The sequence below is a fragment of the Cibotium barometz genome, chromosome 58 (genome assembly GCF_041138505.1).
Source record: "Cibotium barometz isolate CiBa-2024 chromosome 58, ASM4113850v1, whole genome shotgun sequence".
NCBI classification, from domain to species: Eukaryota; Viridiplantae; Streptophyta; class Polypodiopsida; order Cyatheales; family Cibotiaceae; genus Cibotium; species Cibotium barometz.
In genome coordinates this window covers 11,828,430-11,846,584 of record NC_141103.1, presented here as the reverse complement: position 1 = coordinate 11,846,584, position 18,155 = coordinate 11,828,430, and the positions used below count along the sequence as shown (strand labels likewise).

Here is an 18,155-nt window from a genome sequence, read left to right as displayed (position 1 = left end):
CATTTTTTTTTGTTAATAACATGTGTTAACATGTTATTAACATGTTAACATGTTAACATGTTCCCAAAAAAGCCGGTGGGAGGTTCCTTGGTAACCGGCTAAAATCCCGCCAGGATTTTTGCAATACCCAGCGGTCCTGCTTGGAACTTTAAAACCCGGACGGGCCCGCCGGGGTCGTCATTTAGCCTGGCTGGCTACATTTTTGTATATATACAGGCCCAGGGGGCCCTTTGGGAGTTCATTTACTGACAATATACACAGGTAATAACAGTTGTGGGTGTGTGTGTGTGTGGGTGTGTGTGGGTGTGTGTGTTCGTGCGGGCAATCGCCCATGGTCGCAATGCACGGCAGGATGTGGGTGGTCCACCACACGAGGGGTATGTGTGTAAGGCCATTCTTCGGAATGGTGCTTATCGTGGGGCACATAGTCGGTAACGCGGCTAGTTTGTGTCCTATGGTAAGTATGGCACGCCATAGCGGCACTAGTCGGTAACGCGGCAAGCATAGTATCGTTATGGCGATGTCACCTTCCCTTCCCTTCCCTTTGTCAAATGCGGGCATATGGTCGGTAACGCGGCCAGTGTATGTCCGTATCCTATTCGTATTCCCATAGATTCGGGCGGCATTTTGTCATTAACGCAGCAAGTTGGTGTCATCCGCTAGTGCATATATTGTTTTTTGCATATTGTGGCATTTGATCATTAACGCGGTCGAAAAAATGTCGTAAATTTGCTTGATGCGGCTTGTATTGTTTTTATTGTGTGTGATCCATGCGAGTGGGGCCAAAGATAAACTTAAAGCACTTACCTTTTTACAGCAGTTTGATGCTGCTTTTTCTGGTGGGAATTACACAGAGTCCTCTAAGGTGAGGAAAGTTGCCACTTTTCTCAAGGGCAATGCTTTGCAGTGGTGGTCTACTCTTCTTTTGCAGGGCATAGCACCCACTACATGGGTCCAATTTAAACAAGTTTTCTCTTCCGTATGGCTCACATCTACATTTGAGGTGGATGTTATGACTCCATGGCACAAATTAGATGCTTCAAAGTGTGAGAATTTGGAGGATTATAACAAGAAGCTTTGGGAAGCTTTACTCCCAGTTACTTCTTATCGTGTGGTGCCATTATCTGAGCAGGTAGAGAAGTATTGTTGTGGGCTGCCCAAAGAGGTACGAGATTATTGTATCAAGACAAGAGTAACGAATATGTCACAGATGATTGAAAATGCTATGACAGCTAATGCGTTACTCATCACTGGGGTGGATCATCTGGGTTTAAAGAGAGTAATAAGAACTTGAGCAAGAAAGCTAAAAAATCTGGGTATGCTTCTCGTGATGCTAAAGGGTCTTCAGAGACGAAGTATAAGAAGTTGCCAATGCCCAAGAGGACTTCTAAGGAAAGACAGGCTTTGAGAGATGCTCATAAGTGTTTTTACTGTACTGAAGAGGGGCATATGTCATTCAATTGTCCCAAAAGAAAGTCCCAAAAGGACTCTGACAATAAAGGAGAGCCCAAGTCAAAGAAACCAAAACCTTCTACGGGGTTAGTTCCTGATCTTGTGGGGGAACAGCCAGGTGGTGAAGCTATAGAGTTGTGTAGGGCATGGGGCAAAGTGAGAGATCAGAATGCCTTGATCTTCTTTGACACAGGTGCTAGAGCCAACTTCATTTCACCAGATTTGGCTGGCCGATTGGGGATTCGCGCAGAGGAGATGGGGCCGTTACATGAGGCTAATATGGCTTGTCCAGGGTATGCAGAACCCGTTACTCCTATCATTGGGAAGCTTCGGCTTCATTTGCAGGGTTATGTGGACAGTGAAGAGTTCTTTGTCATGCCACTTGATGGCTGTGATGTTTTGTTGGGGATGCCATGGTGCCACAGGGTACATGCGGTGGTGGATACTTACAATAGGAAAATCACTTTGACTCATAGAGGGAAAGAACATGTATTGGATGTAAAACTCAAAGGGGAATCTGTTCCTATTGTATCCGCTTCGGCGATTTCATCAGTAATGAAAAAGCATCTTTCCGTCGCGTACTTAATTTATGTAAAGGATGCATAGGATGATGAGTCTAAGTCTAATTTGTCTATGTTAGATAAGGACAGGACTGATTTCTTATGTGGGTTTCAAGATTGTTTTTCCGAGTCATTGCCAGGAGAACTTCCTCTTGAGAGGCTAGAAGATCATGCCATTGATCTGATTCCTGGTAGTACTCCACTGAACAGACCGCCGTACCGTGTTAGTGCAGCCCAACAGGAAGAGATTATGAGTCAGGTGCAGGAGCTTTTGAATAAAGGGTTGATACTGCCTAGCTCATCACCCTTTTGCTCACCTGTGCTCTTAGTGCAGAAAAAGGATGGTTCTTCGCGCATGTGTATTGATTATAGGGCGCTGAACAAGAATACCATCAAGAATCGATTCCCCATACCGAGTATTGATGACATCTTGGACCGCTTACAGGGCTCCATAGTTTTTAGTCGTATTGACTTGAAAAGCGGGTATCATCAGATACACATTAGACCCGAGGATGTGCATAAGACAGCATTCCGAACCATGTTTAGATTGTATGAGTTCTTGGTTATGCCCTTTGGTTTGACAAATACACCTGCCACATTTAACAGAATGATGGACAGGATTTTCAGGCCTCATAGAGAGTTTGTGGGCACACTTTTTGATGATATGATTGTGCATTCATAAACTGAAGAAGAGCATAGAAGGTCTCTGCAGTTTCACTTGCTTATCATCATGAGCTTGATGAAATGAAAGAGCAGTATGCCCATGATGAGGACTTTGAAAGGTTGTATGATCAGATGTCTGAGGGTCAGCCGCATGAGCACTATACTCTCAGAGATGGGTTTTTATTGATGCATGGCAGACTGTGTGTTACCAGGCCATTGCACCTCAAGGTTATGATTGAAAGTCATGCTCCACCGTATGCAGGTCATAGAGGTATTGACGCCATGGTCAAAGCAGTGGAGACTTTCTTTTATTGGCCAACCTTGAGAAGAGATGTTGATGCATTTGTGAGGCAATACATCGTATGTCAGAAGGTAAAGTTTGACTGTCAGAAGACACCAGGGTTATTACAGCCTTTACCTATTCCAGATAGACCTTGGGAGAGCATTGCCATGGATTTTATATTTGATCTTCCACGGACACAAATGGGAAATGATGGCATCTGGACTATTATATGCAGGTTCAGTAAGCAGGCATATTTCATTCCCGTGCACGTAAGACGATAAAAAAGGATCATATGGTAAAGTTGTTCATGGCAAACATCTTCAAGTATCATGGCTTGCCTACGTCTATCATTAGTGACCGTGATCCACGGATGACGAGTTTGTTCTGGAGAGGGTTGTTTAACAACATGGGTATAACTCTCAAGTTTTCATCGTCATTTCATCCACAGACAGATGGTCAATCAGAAGAGGCTAACTCGACAGTGTTGGATCTTCTCAAGTGTTATGTGTCAGAGCACAAGCAACAATGGGAAAAGTATCTTCCTTTGGTGGAGTTTGCATATAACAACACTGTGCATACCTCGACAGGAAAGGCGCCTTTTGAGATTGTGGAAGGAGGGAAGAAGGTACCACCCATGTTGCATACAAAGGATAAGATCTTTGAGGCTGATCAGTATGTGGATAGTCTGGATGAAGCTTATCAGAGAGTTAAGTTGGCCCTCCAGAAAACTCAGCAGAAGCAAAAGAAAGCCGCAGACCGTCTCACAGACGTGATTTACAGTTTGCATTGGGTGATTGGGTTCTTTTGCACTTTGAAAAGGCTAGACTCAAGAAGATGAAGGGTAAAGAGCGCTTATTCGCTAAATTGAGCATGCGTTATTATGGGCCTTTTCAGGTATAGGAAAAGATTGGTGAGGTAGCCTATCGCTTGAAGCTACCAGATCACTGGAGGATTCACAATGCTTTTCACGTGAGTCTCCTTAGACCTTTCCGTGGGGATGTGCCTGAGGATGTATCAGATGAGGCTCAGCCGGAAGCTGAGGAACTTGATGAGGTTCTGATTCCAGAGCAGATACTGGCACATAAAGAAAGGAAGGTATGAGGTAAAGTTTCCCGTCGCTATCTTGTGAAGTTCAAGAACTATTCACCGATGGATGCGAAGTGGATGGAGGAAGGTGACTTAACAAATTCACCTCAGGTTTTGCAGCTTTATCTCGATGCCTTTGAGTTAGAGCCGACTCTTGTTGTGGCTCATTCAGGTTCAGCAAAGCATGGGTCTGGAGCATTACTTGATGCTCAAGAGGGGGATAGCACCTCCACTCCCTTGATACAGAGAGGCTCAGATGACATCTAGAGGTCGCTTGGTGGTGCAGTTTTTATCTCACCCGAAGGTACTGAGGCTGACAGTACATCTGTTTATGGGACTTCTATGATATATGTGTACTAGTCACATGGGATTTTGTGGATATGTATGGTTCACAGTGGTATACAACTTGGACTATTACTATGCCATTGGTTTGCCGTGAATGATGTTACATGTGCATGGCTTAGAGAGATTGGGACGCTGATCTTGCCATATTGTATATTTCACTTTGGATATTTTGCTGTATCACCAAAATGCAATCGAGGACGCTTGCCATTTTTCAAGAGGGGGGTATGTCATGCCCCTGTGAAAATGGAACAGCACAAGTGTGGGCATGGTGGTTACTGAGTTAGAATATTGAATGATTCACATGGGGGGTGCCCGGACAGAGTTAATGATGTGTGGACATCCCTAGGTGTGAAGGGGGGACCCAGAATGTCGTTAGAATTTTAATGTTTTATTAAAGTTGCCCCTAGGCCTTAGTGCCCCCTAGGGAACTTTAATAATAATTAAAGTGGGGGGCCCTAGGATTAATATGGAGAGGGGGCAACTCCACTTTTGGAGTGCATGCCTCTCTTTCCTCTCTCTCTCTCTCTCTAGCTTTTGGAAAACGTGGAGCAAAAGGAGTTGTGGCCCAAGCGTGGAAAAGCAGAGGGGGGCAAGTCGACTATTGAATTCTGTGCTGCTGCTGTTTTCCTCTGCAAATTCAGTCGTACACTCCACGTGTGCAGCCCGTATAGCACTGTATGACTGCAAGTACAGTACACGGCTACAGTATTGTGCAGCAGTTTCTTCAGTGGGTGCAGGCGGCGCAAACAGCCAGAGGAGGTCGAGAGGTTGTGGGCTCTGACAGAAGCCGTACAGCAAGTACAGTCACCTGTACGACTGCTGTGACAGGTGGCCGTACAGTGAGGTATAGGTGGTGTCTGCTGTACAACAACAAGTACAGTGCTGGGCATCATCTGTTGTTGTAGGCGACGCACGCGACCAGCATCCAGGTAGCAGGCGGGTTACTACTGGTTACTGCAGGTACAGCCCGTACAGTCTCGTACGAACAGGTACCAACAAGTACATACTGGTACAGTGCTATTTTTGAGGACTGTACAGACATGTACAGCACTAAGGTGGATACAAGGAGGAGGGTACAGATAAGTACATACACACGTGTGAAGCAAGGTTGTGGAAACAAGTGCCTGCAAGTACAGATTGGTACCGTTACTTCCTCCAGTGCAGATACACGGGCTGATTTTGGTAAGCTCCGCATCTGTTCATCTATCTCTCTTTCTACTGCTTTATGTCTGTTTGCAGATTTGAGCTATCTGGCCCCTTGTGAGAGGAGGGGTATGGCAGATTGACAAGGGTGGAGACAGAGGTTGAACAGTACATGTATGTATGAGCTGAGATGTTGAATCATGTGCTTGAGTTATGCCAGATGTATGCTCATGGCTGCCTTGCTTAGTGGTCTTGGCTGATCAGAGGGAGGCATAGTGTGTTGATTTGAGACACAGATCTGTGTACGTGGATCCTCTGTGCTAAGAGGTAATGTGGGCCGTCAAATTGGACATACAAGTGTAATCTCTTGGCTGATTTTGGTTGTACTCAGCCTTTCATACTTTTGGAATTGAATAAAGAAATACCGCAAGGGGCACCAAGCTTTGGGGCCAATAGGTGTCGCTTTGTTTTCAGATTTGGGCACTCTAGCCCCAATCTTTTGTGTTTTCATATCTAGACTACAAGTGGACGGGTGACTGCTGGTCTACCGCACTCTGGTTTCTATCAGAGGCCGGTTTCATCCTGCACTTGAGAACTATGGTCCCTTGAATGATTACTAATGATCCCGACGAGTATAGGAGGCTATGTGCACAATTAGATACAAGATATATCGTGAATGATATAGGTCTCGCCATAGAATGCTTGCATTAATATATTGAATTACGTCTATTGAATTACTTCATGTAGTGTGCATACACCACTAGGTCTCTTAGAGCTTTTTTTCCCAACACCATTAAGTAAGATTTTATATCTCATGCACGAATTGCATGGGGATAATAGATGATTTCTCCTCCTTGTGTGTTGTATCTTTCCATGGGGAGTGAATGGCTTTGGTTGAAACTCGTGACTTTGTTGAATTTCTAAGAGGGAATAGTTTCCCTTACCCCATGAACTCCAAACAAAAGTAAATGCATTATTATATATGGAAGGAAACCAGAAAAATGAATGGAAAAATGCCATTTACCAAATACACACACGACTCGAGGTTTCTAAAGTCTTCAAGACATGATGACCATTAACAACTCTTTGTCTTGTCAACTTTGAAGGCCACGTATTGAGCCACTAGACTTGGATATCTCAATCAGTGCCTCGTCCTTGATTCTTTTCACTTTTTTTTGTGTTTTCCTTTTTGCGGCTACTAACGGACCTTGGAAACAACGTCGCTGGGGGAAGGGAGACGTACACAATAATATTACTCGCGTTGGCTTCTCGTTGGACACTAGTAGTGGACTACTACTAAGACAGATAATTAAGCAGCATTAAGGGTTATTCAAAACCGGTAAAAACCACTCGTAGCTCATGAAGTTATCCGCTAAATCACTCTTGGGTCACGCCGTCCAATTTGAAGCGGTTCTCATCCTGCCTGGCATCATCACCTGCATGTTTTTTACATGTCTTTCTTTTTCTTTTCTTTTTTTTGGAGCTATCACTTGTTCTTTCAACAATGAATCAGCTTTTAAATAATACTAATAATAATTTCTCCCTTTCTCTCTCTCTGTACCTTCTTCACCTTCAGGCTTCGCTATTCTTGTGAACAATTATATATTCATAACCACCTTCGTTTCTTGATCGCACGCCGCGCGAGGGCGCCACCTGGTTGTGTACATTGTCAAACGGAGACATGGCCGACAAACTACATCTAGACGTGGCGGACAAACTACATCTCCTAAATCTTAGACTTGGTACTAACCTAAAAAACTTGGGGAGTTATAATAAAAGGTACCGGGGACGCTTGCCACTCTACTACTATATTCTCCTTCTTCTGATCCGAAAGAGGAAGCTGATTAGCAATTATTTATTATGGCTGCCTTATTCTCATCGCCTGCTCACATCTTACTTCTTCTGTGCTTTCTCCTATCTGTGGCTGGGGGCCAACGCGTCACTACATTAATTGTCCTTGTTATTCTCGTTTCTAGCATAACTACGAGCCAATATTTAATTTTTGCAAGTTGTGGCACCCTTCTTAAGGGCATTGGCCCTTCAATAGAATTGAGAAAAAATTTAGAGCCTTATATAGAAGGTCAATTTTAAGAAATTTCCCTTCTCAAAGAAATGCATTTAAAAAATCACCTTTCTACATAAGGGTAAAATTTTTCAAAGAAAATTAATATTTTAATATCAATAGTGCCTATATTACCTTAAGGTATCTAGCTTTGAAGTTTAGATGCTTATATAGTATAAACATTTATGGGGCAATAGCTAATGGCCAATGGCCATATGGTATAATTATTAAGCATCACAAATTGTAATGAATTTTAATGTCTAAAATTTCAATTTATTATTTGACGTCTTATTTGTGGTAGCAAAGTGGCCTATGTAAAACTTTGCTTTTAGAGAAACCTAAGAGGGCATCTAATTGTCTTTGTTTTCAGATATCCTAAATCAAAGGAAACCTAATTTGAAAAGACCTTATGGAGTAGCTAAAGCATGCCTGGTCTTACTTCGCTTCACATTGTTTCATCTATGGCCTTCCTTTGTTTTTTACAGTGATTTTGGAGGCAGCAGACTTGGGTCAGGAGGGAAGATTTGGGTGTGGAGGGAGGAGCCGTACAGGTGGTTGTTTTGGAGGAGGCATAAATGATGGGGGTAGCTTGAGTAATAGCAATGGAAGAGGGGGTGGCTGGGGTGATAGAGATGCCCCGGACCCTAGCTAACGGTCGTACCCCTGACCATCTCCTAACCGTCATCAATGGTCATAATAATGACCCTGTCAGTGTCTAAGCCGGGGTTCCCATTAAAGACATATACATTATGGCTACTCCTCATAATGGGGGACTTACAAATGTATACATCAAAGTGAGAAACATGCTGAGAGGCGGACATTGAGTGTATACTAACACCCCTCCAGGTTTTTGGCGCAACACCAAGTTGATGAAGATGCCAAGTGAGCTGGTCCTTTCCAAGAGCCTTGGTGAAGACGTTGGCGTAGTTTTTCTCTGTAGAGCAATAGTCCAGCTCCACTATCTCATCCTCTATCAGCTCCTGCACATAATGATACTGAATCTCAATGTGCTTCGTGCGAGCATGAAACACAGGGTTCTTGGAGATAGCCATGCAACTCTGATTGTCACACCTCAAGACTATAGCCTCCCTGATCTAAACTCCTATGTCAACCAAGATTCTTCTCAACCATACTACCTCACATGCAGCAAAGCAAGCTTCCTTATACTCAACCTCTGTGGAAGAAAGTGCAACTGTAAGTTGCTTTTTGCTGGTCCAATTGAAAGCACTGGAACCAAGCGAAAAATAATATCTAGAAACTAATTTTCTAGAATTACAATCTCCTACCCAATCTGAGTTACAATAAACTATCAGAGTGTCACCCATGCTGTAAGTGATGCCATACTCAAGAGTACCTCTGATGATGTACCTAAGTACCCTCATCCCTTCCTTCCAATGACTCTCTTGTGTCTTGTTGGAAAACCTGCTCAACACACCAACTGTGAAAGTGATATCAGGTCTAGTGTTAGTGAGACAAATTAGGTCTAGTATTAGTGAGACAAATCAAACTCCCCACAAACTTCTTGATGTCAACAAGTGATGAAGAATCCTTTGCAGAAAGCTTTATGTTCACTTCCATTGGCATAGATAGAGGCTTGCAGTTTGTCATCCCACATGCTTTGAGAATCTCCCAAGTATAATTTTGCAGTGAAATGAAGATTTTACCTGACTCTTGCCAGACCTCAATCCCCAAACAGAAATGCATAAGACCCAAGTCTACCATCTCTCAAACTCATGGCTCAACATATCCATTATCTTCTGGATTATCTCTTCATTGTCACGTGAAATGTTTAAGTCATCTACATACAAGACTTCTAAAACAATCTTGCCATGACTTTTTAGAACATACAAGTCAGCATTAGAAGCACTTATTATAAACCCAATCTTTTTGAAAAATTGGTCTACCTTGTGATACCACATTGCCCTTGGGGCCTATTTCAGCCCATACAATGCCTTCTTCAGTCCGCAAACATTGTTTTTTAATTTGGACATCTCAAAATTTGGTGGTTGAGCTACATATACCTCCTCCTTGAGATGGCCGTTCAGAAATGCTGATTTGACATCCATGTGAAAGACTAGGCACTTTTTGTGAGCAGCCAAGGCAAGTATCGCCTTGATAGTTGTCATACGAGTTGTGGGAGCAAAGGTTTAATCAAAGTAAAAACCCTCTACCTGTGCAAATCCATGTGCAGCAAACCTAGCTTTGTATTTTTCAAGTGAGCCCTCAGCCTTATACTTAGCCTTCCAAACCCATTTCGTAACAATTACCTTTCTGTTTGGTGGTCGGTCAACTAGCTCCTAAGTGTTGTTCTTTATGATGCTGTCATACTCAAACTGCATCGCGGCTTTCCACTTTGGATTTGCTAAGGCTTCATCTAAGGTGGCTGGCTCCTTTACTATTCCCATGATCTCATCCATCAAGGCCATATTGACAATGAGATCGAATGCTCTTCTTTGCTCCTCTATTCTCCTTGATCTGCGTGGTCCATCTACTAAAGATGCTGGCTTCTCAGGTACTGGATTATGCTCATCAAAGAGCTGTTGTGACCACTTTGGAAGTGGCTTTCCTTGTGGTGCAGCAACAGGATGTTGCGATATGTGAGAGTCTTCATCCTCTGAAAACTCCTCCTCCTTGTTGAGAGGAAATCTGACTGGTGGGTTGGGCTCATGGTGGACTATTTCTCCAGACTCCAGCTGATGATAGAGTGGATGGATCTCCTTCCTCCACTGAGTGTGGCTATTTTGCAGATACCACATCTCAGTTGGCCACAATATTCTTTGCCTCTGTATCATAGAGCCAATATGCCCCTATATCATAGAGCCAATTAACCACTCTTTGTCTTGTCAACTTTGGGGGCCACATATTGAGCCACTAGACTTGGATATCTCAATCAGTGCCTCGTCCTTGATTCTTTTCACTTTTTTTGTTTGTTTCTTGCCGCTACTAACTGACCTTGGAAACAATGTCGCTGGGGGAGGGGAGACGTACAGAATAATATTACTCGCGTTGGCCCTTCGTTGGACACTAGTACTACTAAGACAGATAATTAAGCAGCATTAAGGGTTATTCAAAACCGGTAAAACCACTCGTAGCTCATGAAGTTATACGCTAAATCACTCTGGGGTCACGCCGTCCAATTTGAAGCGGTTCTCATCCTGCCTGGCATCATCACTTCCTCGTTTTTACATGTCTTTCTTTTTCTTTTCTTTTTTGGAGGCCTCGTCCAATTTGAAAGCTATCACTTGTTCTTTCAACAATGAATCAGCTTTTAAATAATAGTAATAATAATTTCTCCCTTTCTCTCTCTCTGTACTTCTTGTGAATAATTATATATTCTTGTGAATAATTATATATTCATAACCACCTTCGTTTCTTGATCGCACGCCGCGCGAGGGCGCCACCTGGTTGTTTACATTGTCAAACGGAGACATGGCCGACAAACTACATCTAGACGTGGCCGACAAACTACATCTCCTAAATCTTAGACTTGCTACTCACCTAAAAAACTTGGGGAGTTATAATAAAAGGTACCGGGGACGCTTGCCACTCTACTACTAGATTCTCCTTCTGATCCGAAAGAGGAAGCTGATTAGCAATTATTTATTATGGCTGCCTTATTCTCATCGCCTGCTCACATCTTACTTCTTCTGTGCTTTCTCCTAGCTGTGGCTGGGGGCCTACGCGTCACTGCATCAGTAATTCTCCTTGTTATTCTCGTTTCTAGCATAACTACGAGTTCAAATCATGTTTGTTTTTTCCTTTCTTTTTTTTAAATGAAAAGTTCTCGTCATCATCATGCCATGCATGAGCGCGTCGTCGTAAGCTTCGCCCGCGTCAAATGCCCCTAAATCGTATTAGCCGTATATGGAAGCTGCTATATACAGACTTGTTGGACGCCATGATCATTTATATATATTGTGTATGTTGTTATGCGTGCAGTGCAACTACGCAGCAACGTGCGCGGACGAGGGCTTAAGCGGGTCGACATTGACGGCGAGCTGCGCGTCCGTGAGCGGCAACTCGGTGACATCATCCATCGACCTGAACCTGGATGTGAGCAACATCAATGGCAACCTGGAGTGCCCCGGTGCTGACTTCGCAGCGACTTGCTCAAACATAGGCCTGAGCGACGGACACACCCTCACCGCCAACTGTAAGAACGAGGCCGGCACCCTTATCCAGACCAGCCTCGACCTCGATTCCTGCATCAGCAATATTGACGGCTACCTCATTGCGTGTGTCTAGCGTATATGCACACCGCCGCCACCTATATATATAGTATATACAACACGGCACAACAACCAGTGTTGCTTGCAGCTCTTCTACACAGAGCTGCAAAATTTTAAATAAGAGCCTGGTTTATAAGGGCAATATTTTTTAAATTAGTACTGGGTTTATGCCTATTTGCTAATGCGCAATCCGTAATTATCATCTATTCTAGTATACATGGTCCTTAGAAGGTTACTGGCACTTCCAGCTAGTCATTTTTGTGTACAGTACAGAATTGTCTTGTCTTCCTTACATTGCTTTTGCTTCTTGGCTCCTCACTTCTTCGTGAGTGAGCCGTGTTACCTTCCAAAGGAATATGCCGAGTTCTCCTCGGTTTAAAGATGTCCTCGGTTCAAAGATGCCCCGATGCACTACGAGTTTACTAAAAATAAAAGAAAATCTGATAGTCACACTAATAAACTTTGTTTCAACTCGGCAACAGCTGTATGCTCATGAAAAAGCCGATCCAAAGATCCGGCCTTTTCCAGATTACGGAAGAGGATGTGTTGGCATGGATATATCGTTTTCAAAATGTAGCTAGTTGTCACACAAATCGATTGGAAGGCACAAAGCCATTGGAAGTCTAGACTCTTAGAGGTAAAGCAGCTACTTAGTTTCTCCATCTGCAAAGCTGAATTTATAGGGTCATGAGAGGGAGGCACCTCGAGCCCTTGATTCTCTCCACCTCCTTATGATTTCTCACATGACTCACCTAAAAGGTGATGCCCCAATTAAAGAGAGATAACTACTAGACCTACACCAGTTACTCTAGTAATTGAGCCTTCTAACCTTAGAACAAACCACTCTAAGGTATCACTACGAAAACACACTACATTGCTAGATCACATATTTCTAACACCCTCCCTTGATCAAGCATCCATACCACACAAGGTGTGCTTCTACGCATCAAGTCAAATTGGTCCAAATCAAAGCAGTCGTCGATCGATAGAAAGTTTGGCCCAACAAAATATCATGCAAACAGCTTTTAAAACAATTTAAGTAAATTGAAGGTAAGTTTACTGTGCTGAAATTACATTTAAATTAGTACACCAATTGCTTTTGAGGGTAGACGCATCTATGTGCGAGAATATGATTATTATTATTGCCTCGACAATAGCATGATATTTTTACAAGGCCAATGGATCATGGTCCTCCAACATTCCATGGGGCTATTGAGAGTGCTCAAAGGATAGAAGCAAATTGGATGCCTAGTACTAAAGTACTAAATTTTCCACAAGGCTAATAAGAGCACTCAAAGGATGGAAGAAAAAATGGATGTGTGGTCCTAAAGTAGTAAATTCTGCAATATCAGTGCCAATATCTAAACCATTGTTGGAAAATCCTACTCTTATGGACATTGTTAGAGTTCAAAATGCACAATTGGGTCGATGTAAAAGTCTCTTGGAAAGAGATTTACAAGGCCAACACCATTTCTTTATGGCAATTGTAACCACCAAGGGTTCCCATAGTGGTCAACCAGAGGAACTAGCTAGAAGCAATGGTGCAAGCATCCGCATTGAAGGCGACGTTGCACTAACACTCCAACGAACAAGACCACCATCGCCACCAGATTGTCACTCCAACGGCTTCTTCTAAGGATAGGAGATTCTTCCAACAAATATCACCACGCCACGGGAATCTTCCAAAGATCGAGGATGACATTGACTCAAACGGCGCGAGGACACGTTCCACCTCTTCTCATCCCGAGGGAGTCGATTCATTTGCACGAGTTGGACATCTCTTCTTATATACTCTTGTAGTTTGTGTCAATAGTGACTTGACTAGTCTTGAAGAGTCACTTGCCTCCATCTTGAGCTATGCATCATCCTTTCCACTATGACCTTTGTTGTGCGTGTGCGCAATGCAGTGTGGCAGACTTATATAAGTGTTTCTTGAGTAGTGCAAGTGCCTTGTTCGTCTGTCACAGTCTTCTCTCTCTTATTTGTATTCGTTTTATTATCTCTTACGTTGTGTTTGTGTTTCATTCCACTTCGTCTTTCCATCTATCTCCTGACTAGTGAGGAGACACCACCATTTAGTGTGCCGGTCACCAACCAACGTTGCTACATTAATCTAATTCCTTGCTTTCTTGCTTGTCTATTATGTTTGAGAGAGAGAGAGAGTTTTGAGAGGAGAGAGCTACATTCTTGGTACAAGTTACTTTCATTCTTGTGTACATGAGTATGAGAGTTGAGAGGAGTTAGTGGAAAGTAGCATGATAAGTTGGCTACTTAGTAGCAGTTTGGCAAAAAGTGGACATTTTTTCACTTGCGGAATCCATGTCCGGGTATCTCAGGTGAGTTAAAAATGACCAATCACACAATGCCAAGCTCTCGTGGCCACATATCTCGGTTGAGATATGTGTCGGCCATGTAAGTTCATGAATGGCAGAGCCACACAATATCTCGGGCGATCTAGTCAGCATCTCAACATATCTCGAGCGAGATAGGTAGAGTTGCTAACTAGATTCCATGCCATCTTAGTATGTAAATTTATATCTCGAGCGAGATATGAAAATTGATAAATTATTTCTCGGTCGAGATATAGAAATTTATTTTAATATATCTAGGGCAAGATACGAAAATTTATTTAACATATCTCGAGAGAGATATAGAAATTTATTTAACATATCTCAGTTGAGATACGGAAATTAAATTGAATATATGCATGAAATTGAAAGCATATCTTGGTCGAGACACTAAAAATAAAATTGGATTAATATATGCATTACATTGAATTACCATATCTTGGGCGAGATACCGAGAATGAAATTGGATCAATATATGCGTTAAATTGAATTTCTATCTCTTGGGCGAGATAAGAAATTGAGAAAACATATCTGAGGCGAGATACCAAAAATGAAATTGGAGTAACATATGCTTGAAATTTATTTAAATTATCTCAAGCAAGAAATAGAAATTTAATTAACATATCTCGGATGGGATACGAAAATTAAATTGAATAATATTTATCGTGCGAGAGAGAAAATGAATGTCAATGGCCACGTATCTCACCTAAGATATTTGTACCTTGAAACGCCTAAACTTTTCCCATATTTCATCATCTATCATCCTTTTTCTTGTCTTTTTCAGAGCTTTTCACTCGAGCACCTGTCATCATCCATGAATCTCGATCAAGCTATCGCGTGCTGCTGTCGATCTCGCCTAATCTTCCCCATCAATCTCTTGTCAGACCTAGCCTTTCGTCGAAGTAAGCCCCCTAGTTTAATTAGTAATGCTTTTCTTAAGCTTTGAGCAAAACATTTCTATTAAAATCCGAATTAAAGAAACTTGATTATTGTAAATAATAATTAAGAAAACCAGTCTGCATTCGATTATGCATGGGTCCATTATTTTAGAGCCACTTATCATGTTTAAAATTGCTTGATTTATTCTAATTAGACTATTGCATGCTCGAATTAGACTATTGCATGCTCGACAAATTCATTGGTTACAGTCATCAAAATTCCTCGAACTTCCCTGCACAGATAAACATTGTTTCAGGCCAAGGATCATATCCCCTTGTATACATTGGAAGACCCATTGATTACATGTTCCAGAAGTGCAATTTATAGATAAATTATTGCTCCCAAAAAATTCTACAAATAGAAATTTGGACATTCCTTCCTCTAATAAGCCTTTCGATTTATTCTTCACCATGCATTTATACATATTAGTAGTGGAGGATTGGTGTGTGTTTGCTATTTTTTTATGTTTGCAGAAATGAGCTTGATTTGTAGATTGGAGCATGTTTAATATAAAGAAACCATCGATCAGGTTGCTTAACAACCTTATAGATTTGTAAATTGGAGCATGTTTAATACAAAGAAATAAGGTTGCTTAGCAAAGTCTAAATTTTTTAGTAGGTATGATTCTTCTCTTTGTGTCTTGTTATCAAATTGTAATCTAGTGAGCCCAAAAAGAGAGATGCTCTCTATAACGCTTGCAAACCCGCCCTATTGTGTCCAACCAACCACTTGCACTCCTTAGCACATACGCATGTATCACCGATCCTGTAGCCTATTGCTCCTAAATCATCGAGGTTCTTTTTTCCATCGTTAATAAAAGACCCTCTTGCCCCATGTAGACTACAATGGCCCCTAAAATTGTTTCAAGCCTTGGCCCCAAGCGGCCTATTTGCCCTTTGAGAGACACATAAAAGAGTCCATAGAGGCCCTAAACAATGCCTAGGCACCAAGTAGTCATCTCACTTGGGTGATATAAAACTATTGAGAATCAGAGAGAGAGAGAGAGAGAGAGAGAGAGAGAACCTTTCGGTTACGTGGCACCGTGCAGTTTTTGTCATGGCTCGTGAGGCACGTCTCTAAGATGGTCGCACTCTTAGAGGCTTCATGCAGTCAGCTTCGCAAACAGAGAGATCCACGTCCCTCCACCATGCATCTTGTTGTATCATTGGAGAGCATGTTGAAGACTCTATGTTTCCTTGACGACGTAGAGTCTTTGATAGTATGGCTAGAGGCACAGCACCGTGGATGAGTTTGTTGTGGCTTGTCTCTGCGATAGGTATCCCGTCTGCCCTCTATCAGAGAGAGAACATTAGAGATGTTCATTCGTGAGGATGGGCGAGTCGGGACAACAGGGTCGCTTAAGGCAGCTCTATGCTTCCATGCAGCTATGGCAGCCCACATTCTACCACGATATGTGGTGTATTATGGTGCCTTGACCCATCATCATGATATTCTGATCTACTTTGCACATCAATCATTTGCAGAGTTTGTGTTGGGATGCAAGGTAGATTATTATGATCACTGACGCGGCGTTGGCCATGGTGTAGGCCAGCTTCTTCAGGACCAAGACAACAGGCATTGTGACCAGGCTAGGCATCTCCCACCTGCACTTCGGACACGTCGTGAATTGGAGATGCTACCATTCGTTCTCAAGGGGATCACTCATCAAATATAACCCTACCATGTGAGTTCAACAGATGGATTTTTATTAATTCCATTACTTATAGATTTATATATAGTGAAGGAAGTAAATTAAGGTCCAAATGTTAATATACAAAAGGTTATTTTATATTAAAAAAGTTTCAAAACTCCCAACATGCAACATGGAGTCATTTTCCTCCCCTAGTCTAACCAAAGTTTGTTTTTGCAAGTTGTGGCACCCTTCTTAAGGGAATTGGCCCTTCAATAGAATTGAAGAAAAATTATAGCCTTGTATAGAAGGTCAATTTTAGAAATTTCCCTTCTCAAAGAAAACATGATACGTGGCTCTAAAATAATCTTCCCGTGCATAATTGAATGCAGATTGGTTTTGTTAATTATGCGATATAATAATCAGGTTTCATTAATTAAGGTTTTAATAGAAATGTTTTCCCTAAAGATTAAGAAAACCATTAGTAATTAAACTAGGGGGCTTACTTGGGCGAAATGCGAGATCCGACAAGAGAGATTGATGGGGCATCTTGGGCAAGATCGACAACAGCAGGTAACAAGTCGATCGAGATCTAGAGATGGTGATGGGTGCTCGTGCAAAGCTGAGAAAAAGACGAGAAAAAGGATGGAAGATAATTAAATATGGGGAAAGTTTAGGCATTTTAGGGTACAAATATCTCAGGCGAGATACGTGACCACTGACATTCATTTTCTCTCTCACCCACGATATGTTAATTAAATTTATATTTCTCACCCAATATATGTTAAATCGATTTCAAGCATATGTTAATCCAATTTCATTTGCAATATCTCGCCCGAGATATGTTTTCTCGATTTTGTATCTCGCCCAAGACACGGTAATCCAATTTAATGCATATATTAATCCAATTTTATTTTTTATATCTCACCTGAGATATGGTAATTCAATCTAACGCATATATTAATCCAATTTCATTTTTAGTATCTCGACCAAGATATGCTTTCAATTTCATTTTCCATATCTCACGTGAGATATGATAATTAAATATATTATTAATTCAATTTCATGCATATATTCAATTTAATTTTCGTATCTCGCCCAAGATATGTTAAATCATTTTTTATCTCTCGCCCGAGATATGTTAAATAAATTTATGTATCTTGCCAGAGATATGATAAATAAAGTTTCATATCTTGCTTGAGAAACATTTGATCAATTTTCATATCTCACCCCAGATATAAATATACATAATTTGTTGGCATGGCACCATGACCGGGCAATCTAGTTAGCAACTCCACCTATCTTGCCCGAGATACATTGAGGGGGCATGTGTCCCTTCGGTGAGTCGATGTCATCCTATATCTTTGGAAGGTGCCCTTGGTGTGGTGATATCTGTGGAAGAATCTCCTAGCTTT

General features: G+C 41.9%; 1 protein-coding gene across 1 annotated transcript; it reads left to right on the top strand.

The window, feature by feature from the left end:
- Positions 1 to 11,152: 11,152 nt before the first annotated feature.
- Positions 11,153 to 12,187, top strand: LOC147605901 (uncharacterized). The gene is made up of 2 exons (XM_086792852.1): positions 11,153 to 11,289; positions 11,534 to 12,187. Exons 1-2 carry the CDS (start codon positions 11,200 to 11,202, stop codon positions 11,837 to 11,839), a joined length of 396 nt encoding a protein of 131 aa, XP_086648978.1. The 5' UTR covers positions 11,153 to 11,199; the 3' UTR covers positions 11,840 to 12,187.
- Positions 12,188 to 18,155: the final 5,968 nt, after the last annotated feature.

What these genes read in the sequence shown, in the direction of transcription:
- LOC147605901 (XM_086792852.1), top strand. Translation starts at nt 11,200, where the DNA reads ATGGCTGCCTTATTCTCATCGCCTGCTCACATCTTACTTCTTCTGTGC. An exon ending in GCCTACGCGTCACTGCATCA is followed by an intron (nt 11,290 to 11,533) that starts GTAATTCTCCTT and finishes TTATGCGTGCAG; the next exon opens with TGCAACTACGCAGCAACGTG.